General features: G+C 31.1%; 3 protein-coding genes and 1 long non-coding RNA gene across 6 annotated transcripts in view; 2 read left to right on the top strand and 2 right to left on the bottom strand.

Annotated features, from left to right (window-relative positions):
• Positions 1-215: 215 nt before the first annotated feature.
• Positions 216-2,751, bottom strand: LOC128387549 (uncharacterized). Its single transcript, XR_008325094.1, has 2 exons — positions 2,469-2,751; positions 216-2,337 (listed from the first exon to the last, which is right to left on the bottom strand). It is a non-coding gene; the product is annotated as an uncharacterized LOC128387549 (long non-coding RNA).
• Positions 2,752-4,908: 2,157 nt separating this feature from the next.
• LOC128387547 (uncharacterized) lies at positions 4,909-6,377 on the top strand. Its single transcript, XM_053346752.1, has 4 exons — positions 4,909-4,991; positions 5,055-5,170; positions 5,396-5,566; positions 5,652-6,377. Exons 2-4 carry the CDS (start codon positions 5,059-5,061, stop codon positions 5,849-5,851), a joined length of 483 nt encoding a protein of 160 aa, XP_053202727.1. The 5' UTR covers positions 4,909-4,991; positions 5,055-5,058; the 3' UTR covers positions 5,852-6,377.
• Positions 6,378-7,425: 1,048 nt separating this feature from the next.
• LOC128387543 (uncharacterized) lies at positions 7,426-11,910 on the top strand. Its single transcript, XM_053346749.1, has 4 exons — positions 7,426-8,341; positions 8,453-9,468; positions 9,626-9,768; positions 10,001-11,910. Exons 1-2 carry the CDS (start codon positions 8,073-8,075, stop codon positions 9,102-9,104), a joined length of 921 nt encoding a protein of 306 aa, XP_053202724.1. The 5' UTR covers positions 7,426-8,072; the 3' UTR covers positions 9,105-9,468; positions 9,626-9,768; positions 10,001-11,910.
• Positions 11,911-12,282: 372 nt separating this feature from the next.
• LOC128387540 (homeobox protein Meis3-like) overlaps positions 12,283-27,921 on the bottom strand; it is a 67,806-nt gene continuing 52,167 nt past the window's right edge. For 2 of the 3 annotated variants that reach the window (XM_053346744.1, XM_053346745.1), the window contains exons 6-8: positions 13,567-13,625; positions 13,364-13,459; positions 12,283-12,917 (exon numbers count right to left, since the gene is read on the bottom strand). In XM_053346744.1, coding sequence (XP_053202719.1) covers positions 12,796-12,917; positions 13,364-13,459; positions 13,567-13,625 — 277 coding nt within the window. In that variant the 3' untranslated portion in view covers positions 12,283-12,795. The other variant, XM_053346746.1, reaches the window with a different exon arrangement.

Raw genomic sequence — 27,921 nt, 5'->3', positions numbered from 1 at the left:
ATTTAAAAAAGGACAACACAATTTAATGGGAAAATTATAACACGAATGATAATTAACGAGAAAATGAAAACCACAATTAACTTTGATTATCGCGAATCTAAAATTATCTCATTAATTAAATGGAAAGTCAATCATGATTAAAATTGTGGAAAAACATATTGCACAATTAACCATTAACATGGAAAATTAACTAAATCAAAGTTAACTTTAATCACTAATTGTTAACCTTTGGAAAGTTTAATCAAGATAATTAAACCGATTATTACAATGAAAACATATTGCAAATGGATTAAGTTTACAGGGTTAATTATTTAAGGGAAAATTTTAATCACAATCAATTCTGATGATCAACATTAAGTTAATATGACATTATAATGATAACTGTTATCAAGGGGAGAGGTCAGGGGTCAAAGGTGTGGTCAAGGTGAATTGTCCCTATTTTTAGGGCTCTAATTGTGAGTAATTTAAGACAATTTAAAATTGTTGATTAACATGAAAGTTGATGATGATTAGTATGATTGGGAAAACGCCTTGTGAACAAAAGTTTAATCATCTTAATCAAAATAATATTCATAATTCATGATTAACTGTTAATCAATTGAGTTGATTAGAATCAACAATTTACTGGCCCTGCCCTTGTAACAATCAAATTGATTATTAACTTGAACATTTGGTTAATTGTTGAAACTTTGGATAGGATTAGTTTGTGTTTGTTTTTAGTAAAGTTAATTAGTCAATGTTAATTATAAGGGATAATGATTAAGGAGATGATTACAACAATTAAGATTGAAAAGTTAACCTGAATTCATCCTTTAATTTGATTATGATTATTTTGACTTTTTTGTCTTTTAATTTAATTATCCTTTCCATATATAAGACACTAGATATGATGGTTATTATCACCATCATTTACTTTGTTTCCAAATTAAATTGTCATCATTATGATTATGATTGTTGGTGAAAAAAGGTCAACAATTAACTGACCTGCGGCTAACCGGTCACTTGATTATGTTGATGATGAAGATGAAGATGAAGATGGGAAGATGAGAGAGGAAAATGTGTCAGTTACATGAACAAGAAAAGAGAGATGAAGATGAAAAATGAAGATTATCTTAAATCTTTAAATATCTTTCTCTTAATTGTTAATTAGACAATAAAATGTCTTCTTCTCACACAAACAATTTAAATTAAAATCTTAAAACTGAGGTAGCAATGACCTAACAGTTTTCTAACAGAATTTAATTTTCTCCCCTTTAATTATCAGACTTTCAAGTTTTGTCTTTTCCAAAAACAAAAGTTAAATCATTATCACGATAATTTAGTAATAAAACATTATTAGTATGTAATTGGTTAACTAATTGTCGTTGGAGTTGCTGTTAATTGATGATGGATCCACTTGTTGAGTTGATTGTTTTACCAAATTGAAAAGTATTTTCATTCTTGTTCAAAGGATTGAATTGTTGATTTGGTGGCTTTTTAGTGGATGGTCATGATTTTCCAATTGATTGTTGATCAAATTGATTGACAATTAAATTTAATTGTTTGGATAAGTAGTGACATCTAGAGGAGGAAAAGATTAATTCACTTTTTGTTACGTTTAAACCTTGACCTCTACTGGCATCTGTTGATATTTAGAGTAACTTTTTTTTGTGGTTAGTTAATTGTTATAAATTGATAATCTTGAAGTTTGGAGGATTTTCACCTAAGGCAACATTTGGGTTTACAAATAGATTTAGATGAGGATGGACACTGATTATGACCTTTGTGATGAGATTGATTAATGTTGATTGAATGGTAATCATTGTCGGGATAAAGCTCGTTCATTATAAGTATCGTCTTCGTCTGTCATTAGAGTTGTTTGTATTTACACATTAAATTGATTCGATTTTTGGGTTTCTTTTTGATAATTTAAGCTTCTTCTTCGTCGATCGGCATTTGTTCCAAAAGAAGTTCCAAAAAGAAGAGAGAACAAACTTGCAGGGAAGGTTGATAACGTTGGCGAAAAAGGAGTAAATATTAGCACCTCTAAGCGGCTCTTTACCATCCGGATCAGATCCAATTACAAAGATGAAATAGATTATATTTAAACCAATGATTATCTGTCCAATTATTAATAAAACTCTGATGTACCGTAGAACCTCAGCCCATTCCCGGTAAAGTGAAACCAGAAAAAGAGGTAAAATCACAAGGTGTCCACAAGAATACCAAAGGTAACGAAAAGCACCAAAAGCAGTGAGTAAAACAAGAAAACTGATAACTTGAAGAAGCGTATTTAATAAACCAAGGAACATTAGCTTTTCCTTGAGACATTGTTCAGTCTCTCTCCATTTGGAGCAACTAAAAAATTGAAGAAAAAAAAAAGAATAGAACAAAACAAAAAGAACAAAATTAACAAGTGATTTTTTCGGTTCCACCAAAAGAGAAAAAGAAACCAAAATAAACAAATGATTCCAACGAAATATACTCACTCAAAAATGATAGAAAATCGACTAAGCATCATGTCCACTTGAATCGAGTTTAATCAACACCAAAGGAAAAACAAAAGAACAACAATTAAGAGTCACAATTAAAAAAAAACGGAACAAAAATCAAGTTGACAATTAAAAACGAAAAAGAACAAAATAAAGATACTTAGTATCTACTATCGGTATCGACTCCACAGCTTTGGTGAGAACATTTTCGAATCCAGATAACAGATACTTGAAGAATATCTTTTTAGCTTTTGCAATCAACAAAAATGAAAGAATAGAAAAAAATTCTTACCCATAAAAAGAAGTGAAAAAAAAACCAAACAATTAGAAAAGACAATTGAAAATTGAAAAGGTAATAAATGTTAACTGTTGTAAATTGTTAAACTATAAATCAAAAAGAAAAGAGAATCAAATAAATCATAATGAGAAAGCATAATAATGTGTGAGTAGCATGAATTTTAAAATGTACCAATAGTTAAATTGATTGAGAAACAATAGTTTACCTTGATTAATATTCCCCATCAACAATTAGAGGGTTTGGTTTGATTTAACTTGCAACGAAATGAATATAGATCAACAATTAAATCTAAAGTGAAATCAATTAGAAAATAAAAAAAGAGAAACAATAACAAATTTAATGCGAAAAAAAAATTGGAGGGAAAAAAATAGTTACTCATTTGTCGTTGTTAAGAGTAACCAATGGGTTAACATTTTCTTTGTTTACATTTTGTTTTCTTTTCTATTTTTTTTTATTGTTAATCAATTGATTTAATTTCTTTTGGATAAATTAGTTAATTCAGCGATTCCAATTAATTCTAATCCAACGTAATAATTGTTTTAATTTTCTTTCTATTGTTTTCTAATAATATTCCTGTGAATTCATGTTAACCATTTTTCTGTTTTTCTTTGTTTGTTTTTTTCTCTATTTGGAAATTGATTGTTTCTAATTGTTTTGGTGATTAATTGACAACGAATATTATTTATTGTTCTCAATAGATTGTGATTCGGGAAAATTTATAGATATTTATATTCAATTCGCTAAATTATTGGTACAATGTGAGGTCTATGGTCTATTGTTTTGGCAAAGGAAAATTTATCCATTGGTGTGTATTATTTACTCCTTAGATTGAGTAATTTAAAACCGTTAAACTGATGAGAGAGACAAAGCAACAATATTGGAATTACAATAATTAACATTGGAAAAAAAAAGACAGACAAAGATAATGTTGACAAACACAAAGAGAATCAAGAACAACAATAACAACGACAACAATCAAGAAGAATCATCATCTTGGAATTGGACCAAAATCTGAATATGAGAATTAGAAGAGAGAAAAAAAAAATGTTAATTGTACTTCTTAAATTACAATTCATTGTTGGTGGTTTTCTCTTGTTCTTTAATTCCAATTCTAAACAAGAAGAGAAAAGGAAAGAAAATAATCTAAAACAATGTTGAAAATTTAATTCTCCATGAGGGTGATAGAAGTGAAAGAAATTAATCAACTTGAGAAAATCTCCTTAATCAGGTTAGTTGATTTTCTAATAATCACATATCACAAACACTCACAGAGAAAATGTGATCGATTGTAATTACTTAACATTGATTATATTTTTTTTTCTTTCTATAGTTAATCATCAAGCCTCTTATGTGTCCATCAATCAATTGACCGAAAGTTAATTATTCAAATTGTTAACCAGAAAATTCAAAAAAGGAAACCAAAGGAAATTCTCACCGTTACCATGAAAACCATTGGGAATCCAAATTAATCGATAACAATGTTATGCGCAGTTAGTTAATCATTTTCTTCTTGGTTGACAATCTTTATTTTTTTCTTCTCTGATTTGATTATTACCTTTGTAATATTGAGAATAGTTGATTCACAATCAAAGGAGAAAAGAATTAAACCTTTTCCTCTCTCTCTTTATTTTCCCAATCAAAGGAGAGAAAAAACCGATTGATGATGTGAAAGAATGAGAATCTTTCATTATTATTGTTCGAAATGTAATAATGTTAACCTTTTCTTTTTCTCTTCTAATCAATGTTTTCAATATTCTCTTCACCATCTAAATTAACTGTTCAATCAGCAATTCAACTAATTTTCCATCTCGCAATTATTGTTACAATTTAACTTTTTCCTCTAAAACCCTAATTGAAATTGTTCATCACCATTAATCTGATTTTCCCTTTTTAAAGAAAAACAAAATCAGTGAGATATTCATATTGATATAAATTCAATTCAATGAATTTAAAGCTATTGGAATGATTTTCGCCACGACTCAGCAAAAATCAAGGTAAATAATCAATTAATCTCATTGTCTCGTCAACAATTAACTATGGAAAATCAATTCACCTTCACTCCCATTTTTTCAACATCTTAATATTTTCAGCTGATGACCAGAAATCTAACCTTGTTTACTTTTTCACTGTTAATTCATTTTCTACCTTGATAATCAGCAGGTTAACCTGGAAAAAGATTTCTAATTGTTAAATATATACAATAAAATTAATGCAACTATAAGGTAAGACTTACAATTCTAATAACAATTAGTGATTAATTGAGCAATTTTTCTTACTCTTTGCAGCTTCATGGGTCTTCCAAGATTAAATTACTTAAATAATGTTTACAATTGGTCTAATTATGCCATTACCATCTCGATCATCATCATCTCCACCATCTTCCTTAATCAATTACAATTAGGTGATTATCTATAGACACACACATACACCAATTTATAGTCAACAATCAACAATATTATTAATACAACAAACGATTGACCAACAAAGCATAAATATATTGATGAGAATAAGGGAAAAGGACTAATATTGATTAGTCTTGTCAATCGTTTTTAAATGTTTTTCATTTTGATTGTCAACACAATTAATTGATTGTTCTCTCTCTCTCTCTCTCTCTCTCTTCCCAAAGCCTATGGTATTAGCTGTTTTAGCTGCTCAAGTCGTAACTTAACTCATTCACCTTGTCATGACCCCTTTCACCCGGCAAATGTCACCTACATTCAACATTGTAAGATCGGAAAGGAAAGACACATTGGTCAATTTCCGGCAAGTTTTTGTGTCAAAGTGAAAGGACGAAGTGGTCAGTAGTTACGAAACTTGAATCTTTCTATCTTCATTCATCTTTCATTTACTATTAATTTCTCTTCTCGTTAATCACAATTTAGGTGCAACTAATGAGGAATTGGTAATTCGTACTTGTTCAATTGAAAACATGGATAATCAATGTGGTACATTTAAATTTAATCGCGAAACTTTGGCCGGTTGTATATTAACCTGTTCGACTGATGGTTGTAATAACTCATCAAATCTTAAATTATCTTTTTGGACAATTACCATTCTTCCAATTCTATGGTCACTTACATAATTTATTTATCTAAATATTTAATTAACTAATTGCAATCATTTATTTCAAATGATTTACCTTTTTGCTTCTTCTTCACCTTAACACAATTTCCACATTTGGAAAATGGATTCTGACAATTGATTAATTATCGGAAACTTATAACGAACATGATGAAACAATTTACCTTTAATTGTGGATAAAGTGAAGGAGCAATAGTTATTAAACTAATTAAATGGAACCAAAAAAGTCAACAATTAATCAAATGCAATTTAAAATGCCTGATTAAATAATTGACCATCTCTAACTAACAACAAAAACAATTAAGAAAACCATGTAAACAATTATAAATATTACCAATTGAAGAAAAATATTTAATTGTTACTAAAATTGTTTCAATCATCTTTTACAGAGTTTAATTAACAATTAATTAATCCTGTAATACGATTGTAATTTGTTAATTCAATAGGTTAGTTAATTGTAACAAAAAAAACCAAAACAAAGCAAAAACCAAATGAGCAAACTATTAATTAAATAACATTACTGCTAATTATATAAAATTTTAATTCTAATTAAATTAATATAAAAGCTTCAATTGTAGATTGAGTTTTTTTATTACCGAGAAAAAAAACAAATTAATTAATTGTGAAAAAAAAGTGTAACAATTAATTTGAATGAAAATGTCAAATTGTTCAAACCATTTGAATATTACTTTATTATTAAGTGTTGACAATTTGATTTTTGCAATTAACACAATTATCTGGCAAAAGTTGGGTGATGATAATCAGTTAATCCAGTTGATCATAACCTAGACTAACAATGTTGGTATTGGGACAATCAACTAACAATTAACACCTTTGTTTTCAACTAATGAGAGGCAACAACAAACATAATTGTTGACGGATCACCAAACAACCAGAAAGATAATCATCTCCATCCTCATCCTCCTCATCATCTTAATCATGAACATCACCATCACCATCATCATCTTCATCCTCATCATCATTATCATCTTCATCTTCATCATCTTCTACCTCGAGTTGATCATCATCATCACGGGAAGATGACAAGAAACTAAGGAAACCTTTTCATTGAGACAAAATTGTTTACTGTTATTTAACACTCGCTTGATAATCAAGATAATTATATTTAATTGTTTCAACAGTAACAATTAATAAATTTTACTGATTAATATGATTTACAATTAGCCAACAGGAACAACAACAAAGGGACAAACTTATGTACAATCTAATGAAAGGTTCAGGTTTCATTTGATGAATTCAAGAGTTGATGTAATGGAAATGATTAATTTTGATTACGTTCAACAATCAAGAGACAATTGATCATATATTGTAACAATCAATAAGTGGGTATGATTAGTATGCATATAGTTGGATAACTTGTTGGAATTATTAATAACAGTTGAAGGCAAACAGATTATCTTGACAATTAAAGTCTTGCAGTGTTTTCATTGTTCTGGATTATCTTGAGGATTAAGTTAATCCAGTGATTATTGTATTGTTATAATTATCATCTGATTTGGGTGGCATTTTGATGAGCAATTTAAAGTGAAAATGTAATTTAAAACCTTAATGACAAAAGTGAATTTAATCACAATTGTAATGATCATAATGGTTATTACAACGAGAAAAAAAAACGAGAACAATTTAAATTTATAGCTAATTGTAACTGTGATCAATGAGCCTGTTGATGATGATGATGAAGATAATCATCTTTCTTGCTCATTGACTTAAGATCAGTTAATGAAATATGATTACAATTGCGATTAACAATCTTAATTGTGTCTCGAGACTCAAGGAGGAAAATGAGAGGACCAAGTTAATTGTTGATCTCGTGTTCATATGTTTCTAAAATTATGACAATCAAGGTAGAGAAAAAAAGAGAATAGAGAAGATGATCTTCCATGAAGTAAGATGATGATGAAGACGAGGATGAGGATGAAGATGAAGATGAGGATGAGGATGAGGAAGATGAAGTTCGTTTAAAAATTGTAGCCAAAACAATTTAAAAAACTTTCGGCTCACTTTCGTTATCATCTTTTCTCATCATCTCTTCATCAAAGATGCTCTTTGTTTTCATCTTTTCGCTCTCATCATCATCATCATCTTCACTTGTCTTCCTCTCTCAGAAACTTTGGTAAAAGGTTCTGATTAGAACATAAATTGTCTTCGAACTAAAAAGTTGATGTTTCACAATTTCGATCTTTTTCTCCTTTAGTGTTACCATGAAATCTCAATCTGATTTAGAATCTTCATCTTCATCATCTATTAATTGTTCTGTTAATCATTCGGTTAGTTCAGCTTCAAGTTCGAATAGTTCTAGTTCTAAAAGACTACTTCGAACTCCAAAATGTGCTCGATGTCGAAACCATGGTGTCGTTTCTTGTCTCAAAGGCCACAAAAAGTATTGCCGTTGGCGAGAATGTAATTGCCCCAATTGTTTACTTGTACTCGAACGGCAAAAAGTAATGGCCGCTCAAGTGGCCTTACGAAGGTCAGTTTTCATTTTCTTCCATTGAATTGATTGTCAAGATTGTCTCTTTTATCTTGATTAACTTTTAATTGCCATTAAAATGATTCAATTTTTTCTTCTTCCGCTTTTTAGACATCAAGTTTCTCGACAATCAACTGATCGGTTTAATTGTGATCTAATTAGATCGAGCAATTATAATTCTAATCATCGGTCACGTTTTGAACAATTTAAAGGATCGAGGAAAACAACCCAATTAACTGAGGAAACTTTAATTAAACAGAAAAAGTCTTACCAGCGACAATTAAGATCACTTCAACGATTGTTAAGAAATGAAATGTTAAATCAAAAGCGACAACAACAATTAACTCAATCATCAATTGTGATCAATGATGAAAAGGATAATCATTACAATGAATCAATGAGATCGTTAATTAGACGGAGAAAATGTTTCATAAATGATTTAAAAGATTCAGTTACAATTGATTATCAACAACAACAACAACAATTAACTAATTGTTTCCAACTAAGTAATTCACTTTCAACAACAACGACAGCAGAATTGACAGTTAACAACAACAATTTAATCTCTAATTCGGTTCCATCTACTACCATACCTAATCTTAATAGTTGCTTAAATAATCACTTCAATTTAAACGAAATTAAATCATCATTAGTTAATTGTTGTGGTAAAAGTTCAATTGAAACGAAAAGGATTCAACCTATTGGATTATATGTTTCAAAGAAATTTAGCTCATTTACTGTAAATGATATTCTTAATTGTTAACCTGTTAATTTGTAAAATCTTCAAAATGTTTCATTTAAATTGTCAGTTGAAAAAAAAGTAATTAAATTGATTGACAAAAAAATTTGATTATCTCTTTAAAAGTTACTTAATATCCCAAGAGATGGCGCCACTTACCTCGAAAAGAAAAAAAATGTAACATCTATTCGGACGCACCAGATGGCGTAAGTGTCTATTCTCAGCTGAATTTCAATTTTGTTGGAAATTTTTTCTTGATTAATTTGGTTAATTTGTTAATATTTAAGTTAATTAGTAAATCTAATTACAATTAATTAAATTATCTCTTTCGCTTGCTTAGTTTCCACTGATAGACTATTGTCAGTTTATTCAAGTAAGAAGGTCAAAGGTATGATACGAAAATGTTATTGACTCTTTTTATTTTGTATTCTCGATGACAAGAAATTAATTTTCTAGACTAATGGTTAATTATTTTAGAATTAATTTAATTTTCTTTTTTGATTCTTTTTTTTCCTCTATTCTATTCTATCCTTATGTTGGTGTAGGTTCACTTTACCATGGAATCTAGTTGATAGGATTTGGAATAATTTGGAGGTCATTTCTATCATTCACTTATCTTCCCATGTTGTTGGTTCAACTAACCCTATCCCAGAGCTTTGATTAAGGAATTTTCTTGTCTATTGAAAAGGTATTTTGTTTTCCATTGAACAATCGAATGAAAAATTTTACTCAACCATTGATCTTATTCATGATGTTTTCAATGGTTAAATTTACAGGATAATTGTAATTTTGTGCTAATCTTAGTAATTTTGGTTGATCATCTAGAGAGTTGTTACTTTGCTTTTACTCTTTCTATCTCTCTCTCTCTGTGAATGTTTTACTTTTATTTTCCATTTCTCTCTTTCACTTCTCTCTTACAGCAAAAGTAAAGTTAATTAAAGATGTTGTTAACTCTAAATCTGTACCAACCATCATCATCAACAACAAACAGTATATCGGAAGAGTGGAAAGATAGGGAGAAAGAAGAAAATTCTGACATTCATTTCTACAATAATTCAATGGAAAGAACAAAAAAGAATCTCACCAATCTTCACCACCCAAAGAATAGGAAAAAGTAAATTCAAGTCAAAGGAGAGCTAAAAGAAAAGAACAAAAAAAAAGAGCAAACTACAAACTAATCAGTTGAAGCAAAAAGCAAAGAACAAGCTTATGGATGATAAAGATGAAGGAGAAAAAAGAGACACACAGAGAGAGAAAAGGAGAATCATAAAGAAGAAACGAGGAGGAAGAAAAAAAAACAGTTTCCATGAAGGAAAATGAACACGAAGGAGGAAAAAAAAGTCCGCCATTTTATGGAATCGAAGAAAATGAGAAAGGATGAAGATGGAAAAAGAAGCAGAAAAGGAGGTGGAAGTAGCAGCGGTGGTGGTGGGTGAAGATGAAGAAAACAGAGGACAGAGAAAGAGAGTGGATGAGGATGAGCAGGAGGTGGAAGATGAGAGTGAGTAAACATGAGAGAGAGAGAGAGTAAAATGAATGTTGAGTCTGGATAAAAGTTTTTCAGATAATAATAATAGTAATATTATTATCCTATTGGGATCTATTAGAGAAAAAGAGAGAGAGAGAGAGAGAGAGAGAGAGAGAGATGAGAATGATGAGGATGAAAAAGATGAAGAAAAAAAAACAGCAACAGAACAAAAAATAATCTGTAATAGTTTGTAAATATCAGAATGATCCTGAAAAAAGAAGAGCCCAAGAAGATGATCACAATTAAGGAGACAAATCAAACCTACAATTGGAATACAGATTCACTCACCAATTCAACTAATCACTAGAAAGTCAAAAATGATGTTGATCAAATTGTTCATTCATCAAAACATCTCAATCACACTAATCACTAATCATTATCTTCCATTTAATAATGAAGTGTTAATTTGCTTCAATGATAATCTATTCCCTATTAACAATTAACATTACAAATTCATAATTAACATTGAAAGAAACACGAAGAAAAAATTTTCTCTTGTTGCTTTTCATCATCATTATTATTATTATTACATATTCTAATTGTTGATGAAAGAAAATAATTAAGTTAATTACCTTTTCATCAAATGTGATCTATTTGGTATTATTAATTATAATTTAATTTGATGAACATATTGAGTTTATCATCAGATTATTTTAAACTGCTGTTAATTATGTTCATTGTTATAAATATACAAGTTGAGTTGTATTAATATACTAATACAATTAAGATGATTAACTTGACCTGTCATTTAATTTATCAACATGATCAAAGTTAAATACTATGATGATGATGATGATGATGATGTTGATTGTTGTTGATCAATCTACAGATTGATTGAAACAATAGACATTAAAACCAGTTGTTAATTGTTATCATGATAATTGGTTGAAGAAACAAAAAACAGTATCGTTCAGTTAATTATGTTTAATTGTGTGTATTTCCCTTATTAATGATAATTAAACAAGAAACAAATCAATCAATTGTAATCATAAACTGTTAACTACGTAGAAACGGCACCAACAGTGTTAGTTAATTGTTCCCAAAGCTGTAACAACAATTAGTAGAAATGAACAATTAAAACCATAGATAAACAAGGTAAAGAATATGATATGAAATTAGCTGAAGAAAACGAGATGAAATCTTCCAACAATTAACTAAATTGTTACAATTAGAAAGTTTGAAAGAGAAACGATCAAGAGAATTGAAAACTTTTAGAGAAAAAAATTTCTTCTTTTCTAACAATTGAATTCCAATTGTATTGAGAAATCAATTGATTCTTAAATTGTTCAATGGTGATGATGAAGATGATCAGTGAAGAGACTGAGAGAGAATAGGAAATTATCATCTTCCTTGAATGAAGAGAGAGAGAGAGATGAAGATGATGAAGATAAGGATGTTTCTTAGAGCTCGAATTCTGAGATTATTTTATATTCAATTACGATAGAAGCGTTTGAATAACAAGGAAGTTTATTGAGAAGATGATGATTATCATCATTCTGATGATCAATTCAATCTTAACAATAGCATCATCATCATCATCTTCATCCTCATCATTATCATCTTGATATCTATTCAGTTGCAAGGTGATCCTTGTACTCTGATGATAATAGATTTTTGGATTAAATGAAAAAATGATAATCGCGAATTTAAAAAGTAAATTGAACAATTTTTGGATTAGTTTTAAATGAGAGTTATTTTTATTAATAATTTGTTGTTGTGTTTAAACGAGAGAGTTTAAATTGTTGGTTTAATTGTTTGTTTTGTTGTTGATTTGCTTGTTTGTTGTTACAATAAATTGTGAATCAAATTGTGTTTTCATTTAATATAATATAATAGAGAGAGCGAGAGAGGGAAAGAGAGAGGAAGATGAGGAAGATAGAGAAAAGATTGTGATACAATAAATTGTAATATTATTTGATTGCCGAAGAAGAGAGAGAGAGAGAGAATGATGAGAAGATAGAGTTAGGGAGAGATGGAAGATGGAGAGATAATCAAGGTAGAACCAGAATTTTCTTCCTTTTTTCTATCCACCCACCGAATAAGCTTTTCTATCATGAGAAAGAGGGAGAAGAAATTGAAGTGGGAGTGTTTTCTGGAGGTGGTGGTGGGTGAGAAGAAATAGAGAAGAGAGAGAGAGAGAGAGAGAGAGAAGGGAAGTGATTGATTTACACGACATTTTGTTTACGATTAACTGGCATGAATGTCCATAAAGTGTTGACCTGAGCTTCCATCATAAGGTGAGCTTTGAGGAGGTAGTCCAGGGTGTCCCATAGGTCCATGGCCCATCATCATGGCGGGATGTGGGTGGCCTATTATATATATAAGTGTGTATGTGTTGTATGGTGGTGGTGAAGATGATGATGAGAGAGACAGAGAAGGGTAAGAAATAAATAAAGAAAAAAAGAAAGAGAAAAAAAAATTGGGAGATGATTGGTGATTTAAGGAATGGCCACCGACATCATCATCATGATGTTCAGATTGGATTAGATTGATGATGAAGATGAGAAGAAGGTTTCTGCATTGAAGAGGGTGGAAGGTGGAGGATTAGGAAAAGGATAAGGTGAAGGTGGAAGTGGAAGTGGAAGTGGAGGTGGCGGTGGCGGTGGGGTTGTGGTTATATATAAGTGAGAGTGTGTTAAATTGTGAGTGAGACTGTGTTGTTAGGTAATATGATTTTGAGGTTTTCGCTTTTGAGTTAAAAAGCAACTGATTTATTTTTCTATTGGAAAATTATTTCATTAGATTTATAAATTACCTGGTGGTGTAAATTGCTGGGAACCATCCATCATATATCTCATGGTTCCGTCTGGATTATAACCAGGACCAGCACCAGGAATACCACCTCCCAAATCTGAAAAGGGAAACGGAAACAACAACAGAGAAACAAATTAACAAAATGGAAAATCAAAACAAAAAAAGTTCATCAACTAATCAACTAATTATCAGCAAACTACTCACCGGCTCTATTAGATTGATCAATCATTGGTTGGACAATACGTCTTCTAGCATTGATAAACCTGTAATCACAATCAAGGTGTAAACAATTAGTAAATCACAAATGGATGGAGAGGAAAATTGAATAGAGAAAAACTTTTAGCAAAACTTTTTTTTCTAATGAAATAAATCATTTAAATGTACCGATGATGATGAAGATAAAGGATGATAAATGGATTGACAAAATCAAGAAATGGTGACAATATTTTACTTTTTACCCGGTGGGCAAATTCGAGTCTCTATCTCTCCCCACCGAGGCCAAAAAGCGACAAGAGAGAGAAAATCTGATACAAAGAATTGGAGAAAAATTTTCCACTTCCATTATATTGAAAATCAAGGAGGAAGTGGAAATGCAATCATTTCACCCACCACCCATTAGGAAGATGATGATGATGATGATGATATTGTATTAAGCTGCCTGGTGGAAAATGAAATTACATAGATAAACCATTTTTAACATCATCATCATCATAATGATAAGATGATAATGATGAGGATGATAACAGTTCCAGTTACGAGTTACTATTAATACTAATAACAATAACAATGGATGATGAGCAATATGAATGTTACAATTTAGTGGCAAAGGAGTGTCACTGGGAGTTAGTGGGAGTTACTGATGATGATAAATTTTGTTCCATTATGATCAAAGTTATCATCTTTATCCTTCATCCTCTCTCACCCTCTTTCACCATCATCACTTTTCATGTTATTCAGTAGGATGATAACACACAAGAAAAAAACTCCTTCACCTCTTGAGAATTGGGATAAAAAGATTTCACTTAAAATTGGCGCCAATATAAAAAAAAAATAGATGATGAAGATAATGATAAGGATGATAGAAAGTTGGTTTTCTTTTAATATCAACCATTGATTTATCGTAGATGAGAAGAAGAGGAAATTTTCTATTTTTCGAAAAGTTCAATTCTTAAAATTGTGAGAGTAGAAAAAGAAAATCAAAGCAAGAGATTAACATGGAATCGAAAATGATTCCAATTGTTATTCCATATTCTTTTTTCATCCTTATCCTGATGATGATAATGATGATAAGGCTAAATGTTATTAGGAAATGATATCTTTAATGAGGCGAGACTTTAACAGCAAGAATGAAGAGGAAGAGGAAGATGAGGATGAGAAAATAAGAGATTGAAGATATTATGATGATAATAACAATGAAGATGATGACGGAAAGATAATGATAGAATATGATACACACCATGAGAGAGAGAGAATGAGAAAGAGAGAAAGAGAGAAAGGAAGAGATCTAGTAAGAGAATTCACCATATTGAAGAGAAAAGATTCTCTATTAGAACTTTTTTTTTTCTAAGAAAAAAATACAATTCAAACTGAAAAGAAAAACATTCTAATCCAGAAAAATATCATGATAATGTTTCTGACAGATATTAAAATATTACCTTGAGTATCTCAGATGATAATAACCTTTACGAGGACATTCATATAATAGTATCATGAACCAGGAGAGTGGGCGGTGGAATCAGAGGGAGAGAAAATTGGAAAAGTTCTAATCGAAAAACTCTCGAAAAGAATGATAAAAAAAACAATATTCGAGAGGAAGAAAAAAGTTATAACCCAAATATAAACTTCCATCGGGTTGACATAATAACAATGTGAGAGGGAGAGTAGTGAGTGAGTGAGTGAGAGAGAGAGAGAGAGAGAGAGAGAGAGAGAGAGAGAGAGAGAGAGAGAGAGCAATAAAATGTTTGTTTACTTTTAGTGTGTGGGGGTAATAAAAATATTATTTATGATGATAATCATGTTGATTATCGTTGACTGAGTAAACAAGAAGCTGAATTAGAATTGAAATTTTCATCTTTCCTTTAATATAATCAATGTTTACCAAACTATTATGAATATTTACCGATAATCATTATCATCAGTTGCTCATCAATTGTAATAAACTTGATCATTTTTAATGTTTGTTTCAAATTACAATCAAATTGTATTATATTTTTTTCCCCGTTCATTAAAAGCATAAATAATCAACGTAATTATAATCAACTCATACGATGATGATGATGATAATAGAGACAATAATTTGAATATATTAATATGAATATACTTTTATCATTGTATTTCCCTTGACACTTTATCACCACCACGAATCAACTTTCCTGATGATGATAATGATGATAAGGCTCTAGAATTTTATTCTTTTCATCTTCATCTTTTATCCTCATCATTTCCTTTATTATCTCATCATCATCATTATTTTTCCTCATTTTTGTCAACATGAGAGTTGTGGGTGGGGTTCCAGGGGGTGGTGATGATGCTTATCTCCATCTTCATCTTCAACCCTATGAATTATGCAATCGGATTAAGGAAGAAAAAATTTTCTTATTATCATGTTGCTGGTTTTTTTCATCCCTCATCATGGATAAGAGAGAGAGAGAGAGAGAGAGTCGTTGGATTTGTATGATACAATGAGATGATGATAATTATATAGGGATGAAGATGATCATCTATCCCAAAGGATAGATGAAGATGAGGATGATAAATGTAAAAGGAAACTCATGTTGTGGGCTAATCAATAGTTAAGGTATTATTATCATCTTAATCCATAGAAGATCATTTTCTTTTATCTTTTTTCGCCTTGTTTTTATTATCTTCATCTTAATCTTCATCCTTATCATCATCATAATCATCTGATTATCATCTTCATCTTTTAAATACTGTTTGTAGGATTTGGATGATTAAATATTCAATTCGTATTCATTTGGTTTACATGATCAGTAAATACATCAATCTATTCAAGTGAATTAAATGATTAATAATTAATAGACAATAGAAAATATATTTGTGATTCTCTAGTTAATCTGAGTGTTGCCTGATTGTTGATGATTAACTTTAATCACAATTTAAAAGCAATATTATTGTGTTTATTGAGTCTCATTAGTTTAAATTTGATGATTTACTTTTATTATCATTGATAATTATGGTCAGATGATTGTGATCATGATCATGATGATGACCATTGATTTGATTACACTTGAGGATTAATTTGATTTACTCAATTATATTTAAGGTAGTAAACTTTTTAATCAATTGGATTATCATCATAATATTAATATAATTGTTTAAGTTGACAATTAAGTAAACATTTCACTTTTTTTTTGTGTTTCTTCATTATTTACTTTCATGATTATTATTAAGATGCTAATAATAACAATGAACAATTGACAATGATGATAAGATGATGATAAAAATAACGTCTTAATCAATGAAACAATAAGAAACATAAACAATAATCAAAATGATTAACCGTCAGCAGAATCAATTGTTTGTTTATATTTTTTGATTGTTTTCTGTTTGAAAAACTTTGATTTCAAGGAGAAATGATGATGACGAAGATGAAGATGATTTAGTGAATTAGATTATCGATTTTGTAATCATGGTGACAAAATTTTGATTCCACTTCCGCATCCTCCTTGGAGGTGGAAATAGGATTGGTATAAGTTACCATTTTATCATAATCAACATTATGATAAATTATTTTGATTAGATTATGATGATGATGATGATGATGATGATGCCCGAGGTGGAGGAGGAGGATGAGGATGAAGATGAAGAGGAGGCTAGGGAGATGGAAAGATGAGCAAATGATATTTTCTAATATGAAAATTGTTACAATTTCGAGTGTTAATCAATGATGATGATGACGATGATTAGATGAGACTGTCAATTAACTGACTTGAGGTCGAAAAGAAAATCTTATTGACCAACCTCTCCTTTCTTAGTGCACATCATCCTACTCTTGATTATCATCATCCGAGTCCATAGATGATGATGATGATAAAGTCAATAGTAACTCCTACGGAAATGTCACTAATGAAGGATGATGAAGATGATTAAGATTAAGATAAAGGCGGGAACACCTTGTAAGGTAAAAGAAGTAGAAAAAAAGTAAGAAATTGATTCAAGATGATGATAACATTTCATCTTCATCTCTCTGGTTGACCTTTTTTCTTTTTTTCATCAAGAGATTGACCTTCAACCTGTGTCAATGTAATTGAAGAAAAAAAAATAAAATTCATATCATCAAATTGATAAACATTCGAGTTGATCTTCATCTTCATCTCTTTATCTTCATCCTGGTAACACATTGAATAACATCATCATCAGTTTTTCATAATATGTAAGTCACAAGGTTACATAAAAGTCATATTGAAAAGGTCACTCATCGAGGTCAGGGGTCATATGAAAGTAGTTTGTACCTTTTTTTATCCATACATTTCAAGAGTGCAAAAAGATTAGGACTTTTTTTTGTTATCGAAATCATCATCATCATCATAATCGTTGATTGTAATTTATTGATGAGGATGATGAGCAAAAAGGAGGAGGATGATTGTGAGAGAGTGAGAGATGAAAATGATGATGATGATGATGATGATTTTGGAGGATCATTTTTGATGAGTAAAAAAAGAGATGGAGGGAAATCAGTTAATATATTAAATCGTATGAGATGTTGATGAAGAGTCGGAGGGAAGATGAAGGTGAAGAGAGTGAGAGAGTGAGTGGCTTTTCCCTCCGTGTAAAAAATACAAGGGCGGATAATCGGATGTGTAGATGAGGGTGGAGGGTGGAAAGGTCAAGAAAGGTTTACAAATCTCATGTTGACCTGACAGAGCAAAAAAAAACATGTCGATGAAATTGTAACATTGTGAATGTTTTATGTCTCGTTATTTTTTGTTTGATGCTCGGACTTGATGATGAGGATGAACATCATCATCTTGATCCTCATAGTTAATTCATTATGAAGATGAGAATCATCTTGGTAACATATGTGTCTATGTTTTGATGATGATGATGATAACGGATGTTGATGAAACTGTCAAAATTGATCAACATCAGCTGGAGTAACTAAATCGGTTAATCATCAATGATGATGATGAAATTTGATTTGATATTTTGTTTTTTTAAAAATTTCCATCCTTGGGTTTACCTTATTTCTTGTAATATATTATTGGTAAAATATTTACATGGGAAAATAAATTAGCTGCCTTAATTGTTGCTAATTGTTAATTGATTTGTGAAGGGGAAAAAAATGATTACAATGATTAATAATTTCCTGACAGTTTTGACAGTTGACAGAAACAAAAGAGAGAGAGAGAGAGAAAGTTACTTTTTGTTAATTGTTATTTAGATTATGGACCAATTTGATTTGTTATACAAGAGAAAATCAATTAAAATTGATGATGATCATAATCAACTTGTTGATTATTTAAGATGAAGATGATTCTGTTTACACTTGATTTAAATTGTCAACATGATGATGATGAGATGATAAATAATGTTACTCAAAATCTTGAAACATGAATAACATTGAGAGTAAACAAATGAACTTTTGACAACTGTGAATTTGCTCATTCATTTATCTGTCTGATGATTGTCATCATCATCATGAACATCATCATGAATCATGATGATAATCATCAGAAATGATGAATTGTAATCATGAAGCAAATAAAAACTGAAAACAAAACAAAAGGATAAATAAAAATGATGTAAACATTTTCATTCCCCATGTAAATGTATCAATAACGGTTCTTTGTCATCCTCTAATCATAATAATGATTTACATTGAAAATTTATGATTCCTGCTGATAAACATGATAAATAAAATTCATCATTGATTTACAATTGATTTTGTTGAAAATTGAAATTGATTCTTGATCAGGATAAAACTTATACTCTGGACAATGAAAAGTTTGTAGTGGTCAATGGATAACAATAAGATGAGAGAGAGAGAGAGGACTTTTCATCTTCTTCTTCATCCTTTTTATCATCACCAGAATACTCAAGATGATGATGATGCTGATGATTATGATGATGGACATGAAATAAATGATGTTTGGGATAAAACTAACATAGAGAAGATGAAATCTAACTGAAACCAGAAAATACAATAACCAGGGAGGAGTTGAAGATGATTATTATCATGATGATGATGATCATCATCATGAAAATGGATTTTTCAGAAAATAAAGAAATAACTTGAGGAAAGAAAATGGAAATCTTTTTATTTTCTCTTTCTTTTCTTTCTTTTATTTGGTTCCTATTTTTCCTTCTGAATTTTGAGTAGATATTAGATGATGAACATGATGAAGAGAAGAAGCAAAAAAAATATGATATATTTAATACAGAATATGAGGTAAGAATACTCGATGGAAAATATAAAAAACTGTTCTGCACTTTTCATCACTGAATTTTCATCAGAATTCTGGGTGAACCTTACGGAAGAGACGGCGAAGATAATTTTCTTCATCTTTATAATCATCATTCTCTCAGGTAGTAAAAAGAAAGGAAGAAAGAAAGAGAATATATAAAGAAAACCTCAGAGGTGATGGAACATTTTTTTCAATATGTTCCATAGGAAAAGATTACCTTTTAATGTGGAAGCGAAAAAATCATTTACACATTCGAAGGCTTAAGAAAAGGAGGATGAGGATGCTAACCAATGGAAGAGAAGATGAGGAGGAAGATGAAAATAGGATAAGGATGAGAAAGAGAAGGTGAGATTAAGGGAGAGGATATTCCATGTATAATATATCTTATCATCCAAAGGGATTTGATGTAAGTGCAAAAATCAATAGGAAGATGAGGAGGAAGATGAATACAAGTAGCAATATATATAAGATGATGATGAAGATGAAGATAAAGTTGATGATAAAAAAAAGTTATCATGGATTTAGTTACAAAGTCCATTGGGAGATTCACAAATTATGAAAAATGACCTTAACTCTGTTGGTCAGTTATCCAGTTTTCTGTTATTATATTTACCAATTTCCATGGATAAATATTCACATATATGAATTTTGATGGATTTTGCAAATGAATTAACTAATTGTAATTTGATTGGAAATTGATTCACAATTGTCAATGTTAATAGAAAACTTGAATCATTCTGATTGTTGTTTAATTGTGATTCTATTGCGAGTTCAGGTTAGTTTATTAACAATAGAATGAAACTTTTTTTTCATCTATTGTTAATCTCTGTTGATTATATTTGGTCTCCTCTGTTGATTATGTGTGTTAATTGTTACGAGTGTTAATCATCATCATGATTAACCAACTTTCACAAAGAACCTGAATTATCATTAACTTTGACAATAGGAGGAATCCAAGACTGTAACAATCATGATAATATCATTCGGATTTTAATTGTAATAGAAAAAAAAAGTTTCCCTTTTCATTGATTTTATCATCCTTATCATCATTAACATCATCATCATCATCATCATCATGGCAACATCATTAATCATTAAAAAGCATTGAAATTAAATTTCCAATAATGTTAAACAATCAAGCAAGAAAAAGGTAACACAATTAAATTAGGATTTTAGTTTAATGTCCAACGAGTCATTGATTAGTTTTGTTGGAAAATATAAAATTTAATTAATCAAATGATTTAACAATTAACCAAATTTTCAAGGCTAAGGGACAATGAAAGTTGAATGTTAACCAAACTGACCGCTGGTCATTCATATAAAAAGTTTTACTACTTTTACTATCATTACCTTTGGGCTTTTATTTGTTTCATTTAACTTTTCTGTTTGTTTATGTTTCTTGTTATCATCACTGACCACCAGCCAATGTCCACCTACACACACATGATGATGATGATGATGATGATAAGGTGCCAGATCTTTTCATCATTATCATCATCTAATGGATCCTTTATCACAGCATGATGAGGATGATAATGATGATGATGAAGATGAAGATGCATAAGGTAATATAATAAAATGATTTCTTTGCGGAAGGAAAGAAAAAAATGTTTACATTGATAAAATAATCGTTCGATGGTCAATCAAATTGACTTTTTGTTTATCTTTTTATCATCATCATCATCATCATCATGGTCATCATCCTAATCATTAACTGACCAGTTTAGTAAATAGCAGTGAAAAATAATAATAAACCTGCAAGTGATTTGATTACATTGACATTTACAGTCTTAGGTGTGGGGTTTAATCGTGAAAGTGATTAGGTTGAACTGTATTGAGTTCGTGGTGAGATGTGTATATCTCGTAGAGATTGAGAATTTCAATATTCTCAGCAACTTATGTGAAGTTGAAAGAGTAATCAGAAGATTAATCTGCCCACTTAATCAGATTGAACAGATTCTTTTAGGATAGCCAATACACTAACTCGTGTTACCGAAAATTTATCACTCAGTGATCACTAATTTAGAAATGGAACTAATTGAACTTTTAAAGAACTTTTTATTAAACTGAATTAAGAAAACTTAACTGATTGATGGTCAAGAAAAACTTAATTGGAAACTTGAATAAGAGTAAATATTCAACTAAGAATTGAATGAGTATTAGACTGAACAGAGTTATACCAAGCATTCAACTGTAAGAATTGGATGTAATTTTCCAACTGAGGTTACAATTAGTTGAAAGGATGATTAAATGTGGATTAATTGGGGGTAACAAATTTGATTACAAATAGGGGAAAATCTTCTTAGAGATTAATTAAAATGAAACAAAATTAAATGATGAAATGGGTTAACATTATTATAATGGAGACACATTGGGCAGACAAATCATCTTTTGATAATCTGGGCTCTTGTTTTTTAACCAAGATAACAATGTAACAGGTTAAACAAAAGGATGAGGAAAAAGGTAGTTTGGCTTAAATAAGCTGTAAGAAAAAAGAAAGCAAAAGAAAGAAGCAAAGAAAGAGAAAAGTTTTTCCTTTCTTAAAGTGACACTTTTTTGTGTTCTTAATTTTAACATAGAAAGAATATGAAATTTTGGTTAAATAGAGCAATTAGTTAATTGTTAATCAAATATTCTTATAGGAATATAATTAATTAATTGGTTAACTAATTTTGATTTCATATAGAAATTCGGGATATTATTAATTCTAATTGGTTAATGAAAATTTGGTTAATTGTTAAATAGAAAAGGGATAATAAAGGTTTATATTGTTGAATAGGAACTAAATTTGTTAATTGTTGAGTCTCAATTGTTGATGATTAAAAGTATATCACTTTAGTGATCAAAAACAATTAAGGTTGATTAATTAGAACAATTAAGCGAATGAGTAAATTGTTAATGAAAGCAAATTAAAATGAGTAACATAATTAAAGAAAAGATTAAATAAGCATAAATCGAGAATTCAAATCATTCTAGTGATCCAAAATTCTGGATTATCGGGGACACGTTTTTATACCCTTCAATTCCCCAGGTTTTGATTAAGAATCCTTAATAAGACTGAGTTTTGGATTCGTCTAGAGGAATTTGAAGATCGTGATGATGATGATGAGGATGAATTTGCGGGTGAATTAGGCCAAGAGCGGGTTGGATAGAGAAGGTGTGATCGGACTTGAGAGGAGTGGATTTCCTGGTTACTTGATTCCTGTGAGCTGGTAATCAATGACGGTGGAGCGGATGAGGTTGAATTTCCTTTGGGTGGTTGAGCGGCATCAGGGATATCGTCGGAGCGATTTGGTTCAGTTTCCTCTTCTGTTGAATTTTCAGATAAATTCAGTTCTTCACGAACATAAACAACTGTAGCGTTGGAGCTTTGTTCGGTAGATGGGCTTGTAGAGGAAGTAGATGCGGAGTTTGAGGTTGATGATGAGGTAGATGAAGAGCCAGAGGTAGTGCTTGATGAGCTTGATGATGAGCCTGAATTTTCGGTGAGGTCAATAAGGGTTTCGGATGAGGAGGATTTTGAGGAAATCGGTGAATTAGCTGGAGTGAAGTAGTTTTCGAGTTCGGATTTTTTGATGAATGGACTTGGGATGTTAACTTGAGTGGGTACAATGATTGGGCTTTGCACCACTGGTGAGGTTATGATTGATGGAGATGGTGATGATGTTTTTGATGATGATGGAGTTGCATTCATTCTCGGATTATAATCAGGGAATTCTTGACGATGCATGAGATATGACCAATTGGTAGGCCATTGGCGTTTTCCATCGGTTACAAGTTGAGAAAACTTTCGGTGAAGTTTCGAAACTTGGTGATTATTTACATAATATTTAATTGATTGATTGTGAACACCGAATTTAATCGTGTTGACTTTTTCTTCAATCTCTTGCCAGAACGACATATAGAGTCTCATGGCGGTGATCGCTTCGATTGCAGGGGAATGAGGTCGATTTTTAATTGTATAGCCTGAGAAGACTAAGAATGCAATCAATGAGAGAGAAGCGGGTGATTGTCTGTACGGGGAGAAATAAATTGTCACATCGCGGAGTTTAAATCGAAGACTTTCAATTTCACATCCACGGAATTGGAGAGCTTTGAAAAGAGTAATCAGTCCAGCACCAATGATCTGTTTGGCACAGGCGAGGAATTGAATTACTTGATCTCGAACGGCTTCAAGGGATTTTCCGAATTTGAGATCTTGGAAAGTTAGACCATGATAACCAGTGTCCATGTATTCAATGGATTTATACTTGACAAGGGTTTCGTAGACAATATTGGATCTTCCATCCACGATCACGATCCATACTGGATGAGGGGCTAAGACCATTTTTCCAGAGAAATCTAGTCGTGGGTTTCGGCAATATGCTGCATGAATCGAATAGACATTCGAAGCATCAGTGTGTTGGGCCAATTGTCTAATCAGGAAAGTAGAATGTCGATCATTCAGATCTTCCATTGGTCTTTGGGTTAAGTTCCGGAAATGTTCGGTTGCTTTAATTCTACGGTTGATTCGATAGAATTTTCTTGGGTTGGTCTGGATTGGTGGAAAAGCATTTTGAGAAATTTCCACAAGTTCTCTGAGCGAGTACGGAAACCATTTCGAAATATCATTTCGGACTTTTTCTTGATCTTCGGGTTTTAGTCGAAGTATCGGGTTGACGACGGTGAATGGATGAATCGGCTCGTTTGTATCAGGAGCTAGTTGTGGGAAGGAACAAGTTCGGCCATAATCATATCGACCTTCTGAGATACTTAACCACTCATCAGAATCTCTAATGAGATAATGAGGGAGATGACCGAATGGGTAGGTTCGGGTGGTTCGAGGTCGAGAGGGAGCGGGTTCATATTTATGAACTGGAGGAAAACCTATTTCGCGTAGAAACTCTTCTTCTTCGGCTAACGGTAAAGTGGGATCTCTTGCTTTGTGGAAGGTAGTCCAAAAGCCTAATTTTAAATTAGTCTGAGACCTAATGCTAGTTGGGGTAAGGAATTCATCATTTGGATTATCCTCACGAAGTTGAAGAAGACAAGCGAATAGTTCGAACTTGTAATTCCATTCTGATTCATGGGAAGTGTAAGTAAGTTGGGGCTTAGGAGCGACTTTAATATGTGAAGGGATGAAATTCATGAGCCTTTTGGGTGCAATTGAGGTTAAAACTTTTAATGAGTTACCTGATTTAAAAATTTCAATTGATTCTAAATCAACTTCTTCTCGGAATAATCCGAGTCTGCAAACTCGTTCATGTTTTTCTAAGAGATTAGAACTGAACTGTTTAAGACACAAGGTGTATCTACAGGTAAATTTGGCGGAGCGATAAGCTATGTAATTCTTTGAATAAGAAATTTTTCCAAAACTTGGATAATCATCAAGTTCGGCGAAAGTTTTAATGCAATAGGGAAAAAGGCAAATGAATTTGTTGCATTGCAACATCGGGGTTAGTTGCAAAATTTTGATTAATTGTTGAGTAAAATTCACACAATTAGTACAATACCAATGAGAACATGTATTGCATTCGACAGGGTTAATGGCGATTTGTTCACAAAAGTAACATCGAATCTGATCAATGAACTTTTCTAAGTCAGGGTGGTAAACTGAAGCTTTTGCAATTCCTTTAGGAATTTTCGGTAAAGGGATACTAAAGATTGAACTATCTTGATAGAGATTGAGGTAAATTTTTTCTCGAATCATCTTTTCGAACTGAGCATAAATTGTTTTAAATCCATCGGATTTAATCCTGACTAACTGTTGAACACTTTTAAATTTTTCGACTGAACAATATTCAGGTAATTCGGCTGGAAGAGGAGCTGGAATTTCATTGCTGAAATTCTGAGGGTATTCCCCAGGTTTAGGGTATTGTTCGGGGAAGTGAGTTGGTTTTTGTATTTCAGAGTCGGTAAATGATACAGCCTTACCTTGAACCTTTTCTTTCGGGTCCATTTTGGTTTGTTTTGGTGGAGGTTGATTGTCCACGGCCATCGATTCAATCGAAGGAGATCGTTTTAGCGATGGGGCTGGATGAGTTTCAGAATCAAACTGAACTGGTTTCAATGAACAGAAAGAGTTGATGATTGTTTTTGGGGTTTCACTATCACTTAGGTCAGAGTCAATTGTTAGAATTGGTCGAGTTGGTTGTTTTGCTGTTGCAACTGGTCTTCTTGGAAAGAAAATCACTGAAGTTTCAGAATCTGAATCTTCAAAATTGGATCACCACTTTGGTTGAGGCGAACTTGGGGATTAAGGTGAACAGGAACACGTTGACCAACAGGATTATCACTAAGTGATTGTGACGGTGAACTTGGGTTTTTATTCATTTTTGATGATGAGTCAATTAAAGGTGAACAATTAATGATGATTAACTGATTTAGCTTAATTAAGCTGATGAAGCGAGTAAACGCTTGATGATTAACTGTGATGATTAAGGTGGGGCACTTGTGATTAAAAGCACAATTACAATTTAAATTGCAATTTTGGTTAACTAACTGATAAACTGAATTAAAATTCTGATAGGAATTAAGGTGAAAAGTTACTGAACTTTGGTGGAGAGAAAGAAATTCTAATAAGAATAATTGGAAAAGGTTGATTAAAATCTTAACTGTTAAGATCAGAAGGTGATAAGAAATTAAACTGAAAAAGTTAATGTTGTCGAGAAGTGACCGAAGAGTTGACTGTGGGAAAAAGGTGTTGAACAAAGGAGAAGATAAGTTGACGGTTAAAATTTTTCCGGGTCGAAAATTATAATTATTATAATTAGTGTTAGTGTCATCGGGTAAAAAAGCGGAAGATTGCATTAGCAATGGAGTCTTATGGTTTTGGTTTTTCGGGTTAATCTGGTTAATCTGGTTACCATAGGAATAATCACAATTAGGAAAATTAAAGTTTTTGCATCTTTCGAACTTAATTGAAAAATCATGATAGTGATTAGAATTAATTAATTTCATGTGTTCATCGTCTTTATCATCTGTTAGTTGAAAAACTGGAAATAATGTGTAGAGATGTTGTTGTCGTTGTTGTCTTAATTGTTGTCGAGTGAGAGGTTTATCTTGATTGTTAACAATTAAATTAGTTTGTTTAATTATTGATTGGTCGGATGTTTGATATTTCCTTTTTGATTTTTGATTGTTGAGATTTTGTTGATTTGTTGGGTTGATTGTTTGATTGATTGTTGTTAAATCATCAATTGAATTGTTGAGATTAGTTAAGTTTTGATTATGTTTAGAGGCCAATTCTTTTTCATTGTTAGGGATAACTTTAAGAAAATCATTTAAAGTTTTTCTTGTGATTACTAAATCATTTGGGTTGTCATGGTTACGATTTTGATCAATATCATTATAATGATCAATTGGAGATAATCTAAGATCTTGATTAATTCGAGCGCGAAATGATTCTATTGTGGTTTCATTGTTAAGATTTTCAGAGTTAATTAACTCTAGAGTTCTAAGTTGACTATCAGCTTTTTCGTTAATCTCAGGAGAATTGAAATTTTCTAACTCTAAGTAGGTATCAGGATTAAAATAATTATCTCTAAGAGATTGTAAGTTTGAGGTTATTTCACCTTTAAACTTACAGGTATTTCTAACATTAGCAGTAAAGAGACCTAAATCTTCAGTGTCTAATAACAATAATGCACCATTTTTTAAACCACAAACTAAGTGAGGTCCATGCCACTTATTTCTGAACTTTTTGGGTTTATCGGTTTCAATAGATTCATTTTTCACTAAAATAAAATCACCAATTCGGTAAGGAGATTGAGGATAAAGTTGTTTTGTGCGATTTATCTGATAGAGTTGTTGAGCATTCAAGCGAGCATAAGCCAATTTTCGAGCTTGGATTATATTCACAGGGGAGTTATGGATGATTGACAGGAAATTATCAAGGGGTTTATTTGGCTCACGACCAAATACTAAGTAATAGGGAGAGAATCGAGTAATCTTATGGATTGATGAGTTAATCGCATAGAGACTCGCAGCGAGTGCAGCTTCTAAATTTTTCGTACCATTCTCGCACACATAAGTACGTAGCCTTTCAGCAATCGTGCGGTTGCATCGCTCTACAATACCTTGGGATTGAGGATGATAAGGGGTCGAAACATCATGAATGATAGCATTATCTTTCAGATATTTAGAAACTTTCTCA

Source organism: Panonychus citri, unplaced genomic scaffold, assembly GCF_014898815.1.
Source record: "Panonychus citri isolate SS breed McGregor unplaced genomic scaffold, ASM1489881v1 Contig00092, whole genome shotgun sequence".
In the NCBI taxonomy this organism is placed as follows: domain Eukaryota; kingdom Metazoa; phylum Arthropoda; class Arachnida; order Trombidiformes; family Tetranychidae; genus Panonychus; species Panonychus citri.
This window is presented reverse-complemented; position numbering and strand designations above follow the sequence as displayed.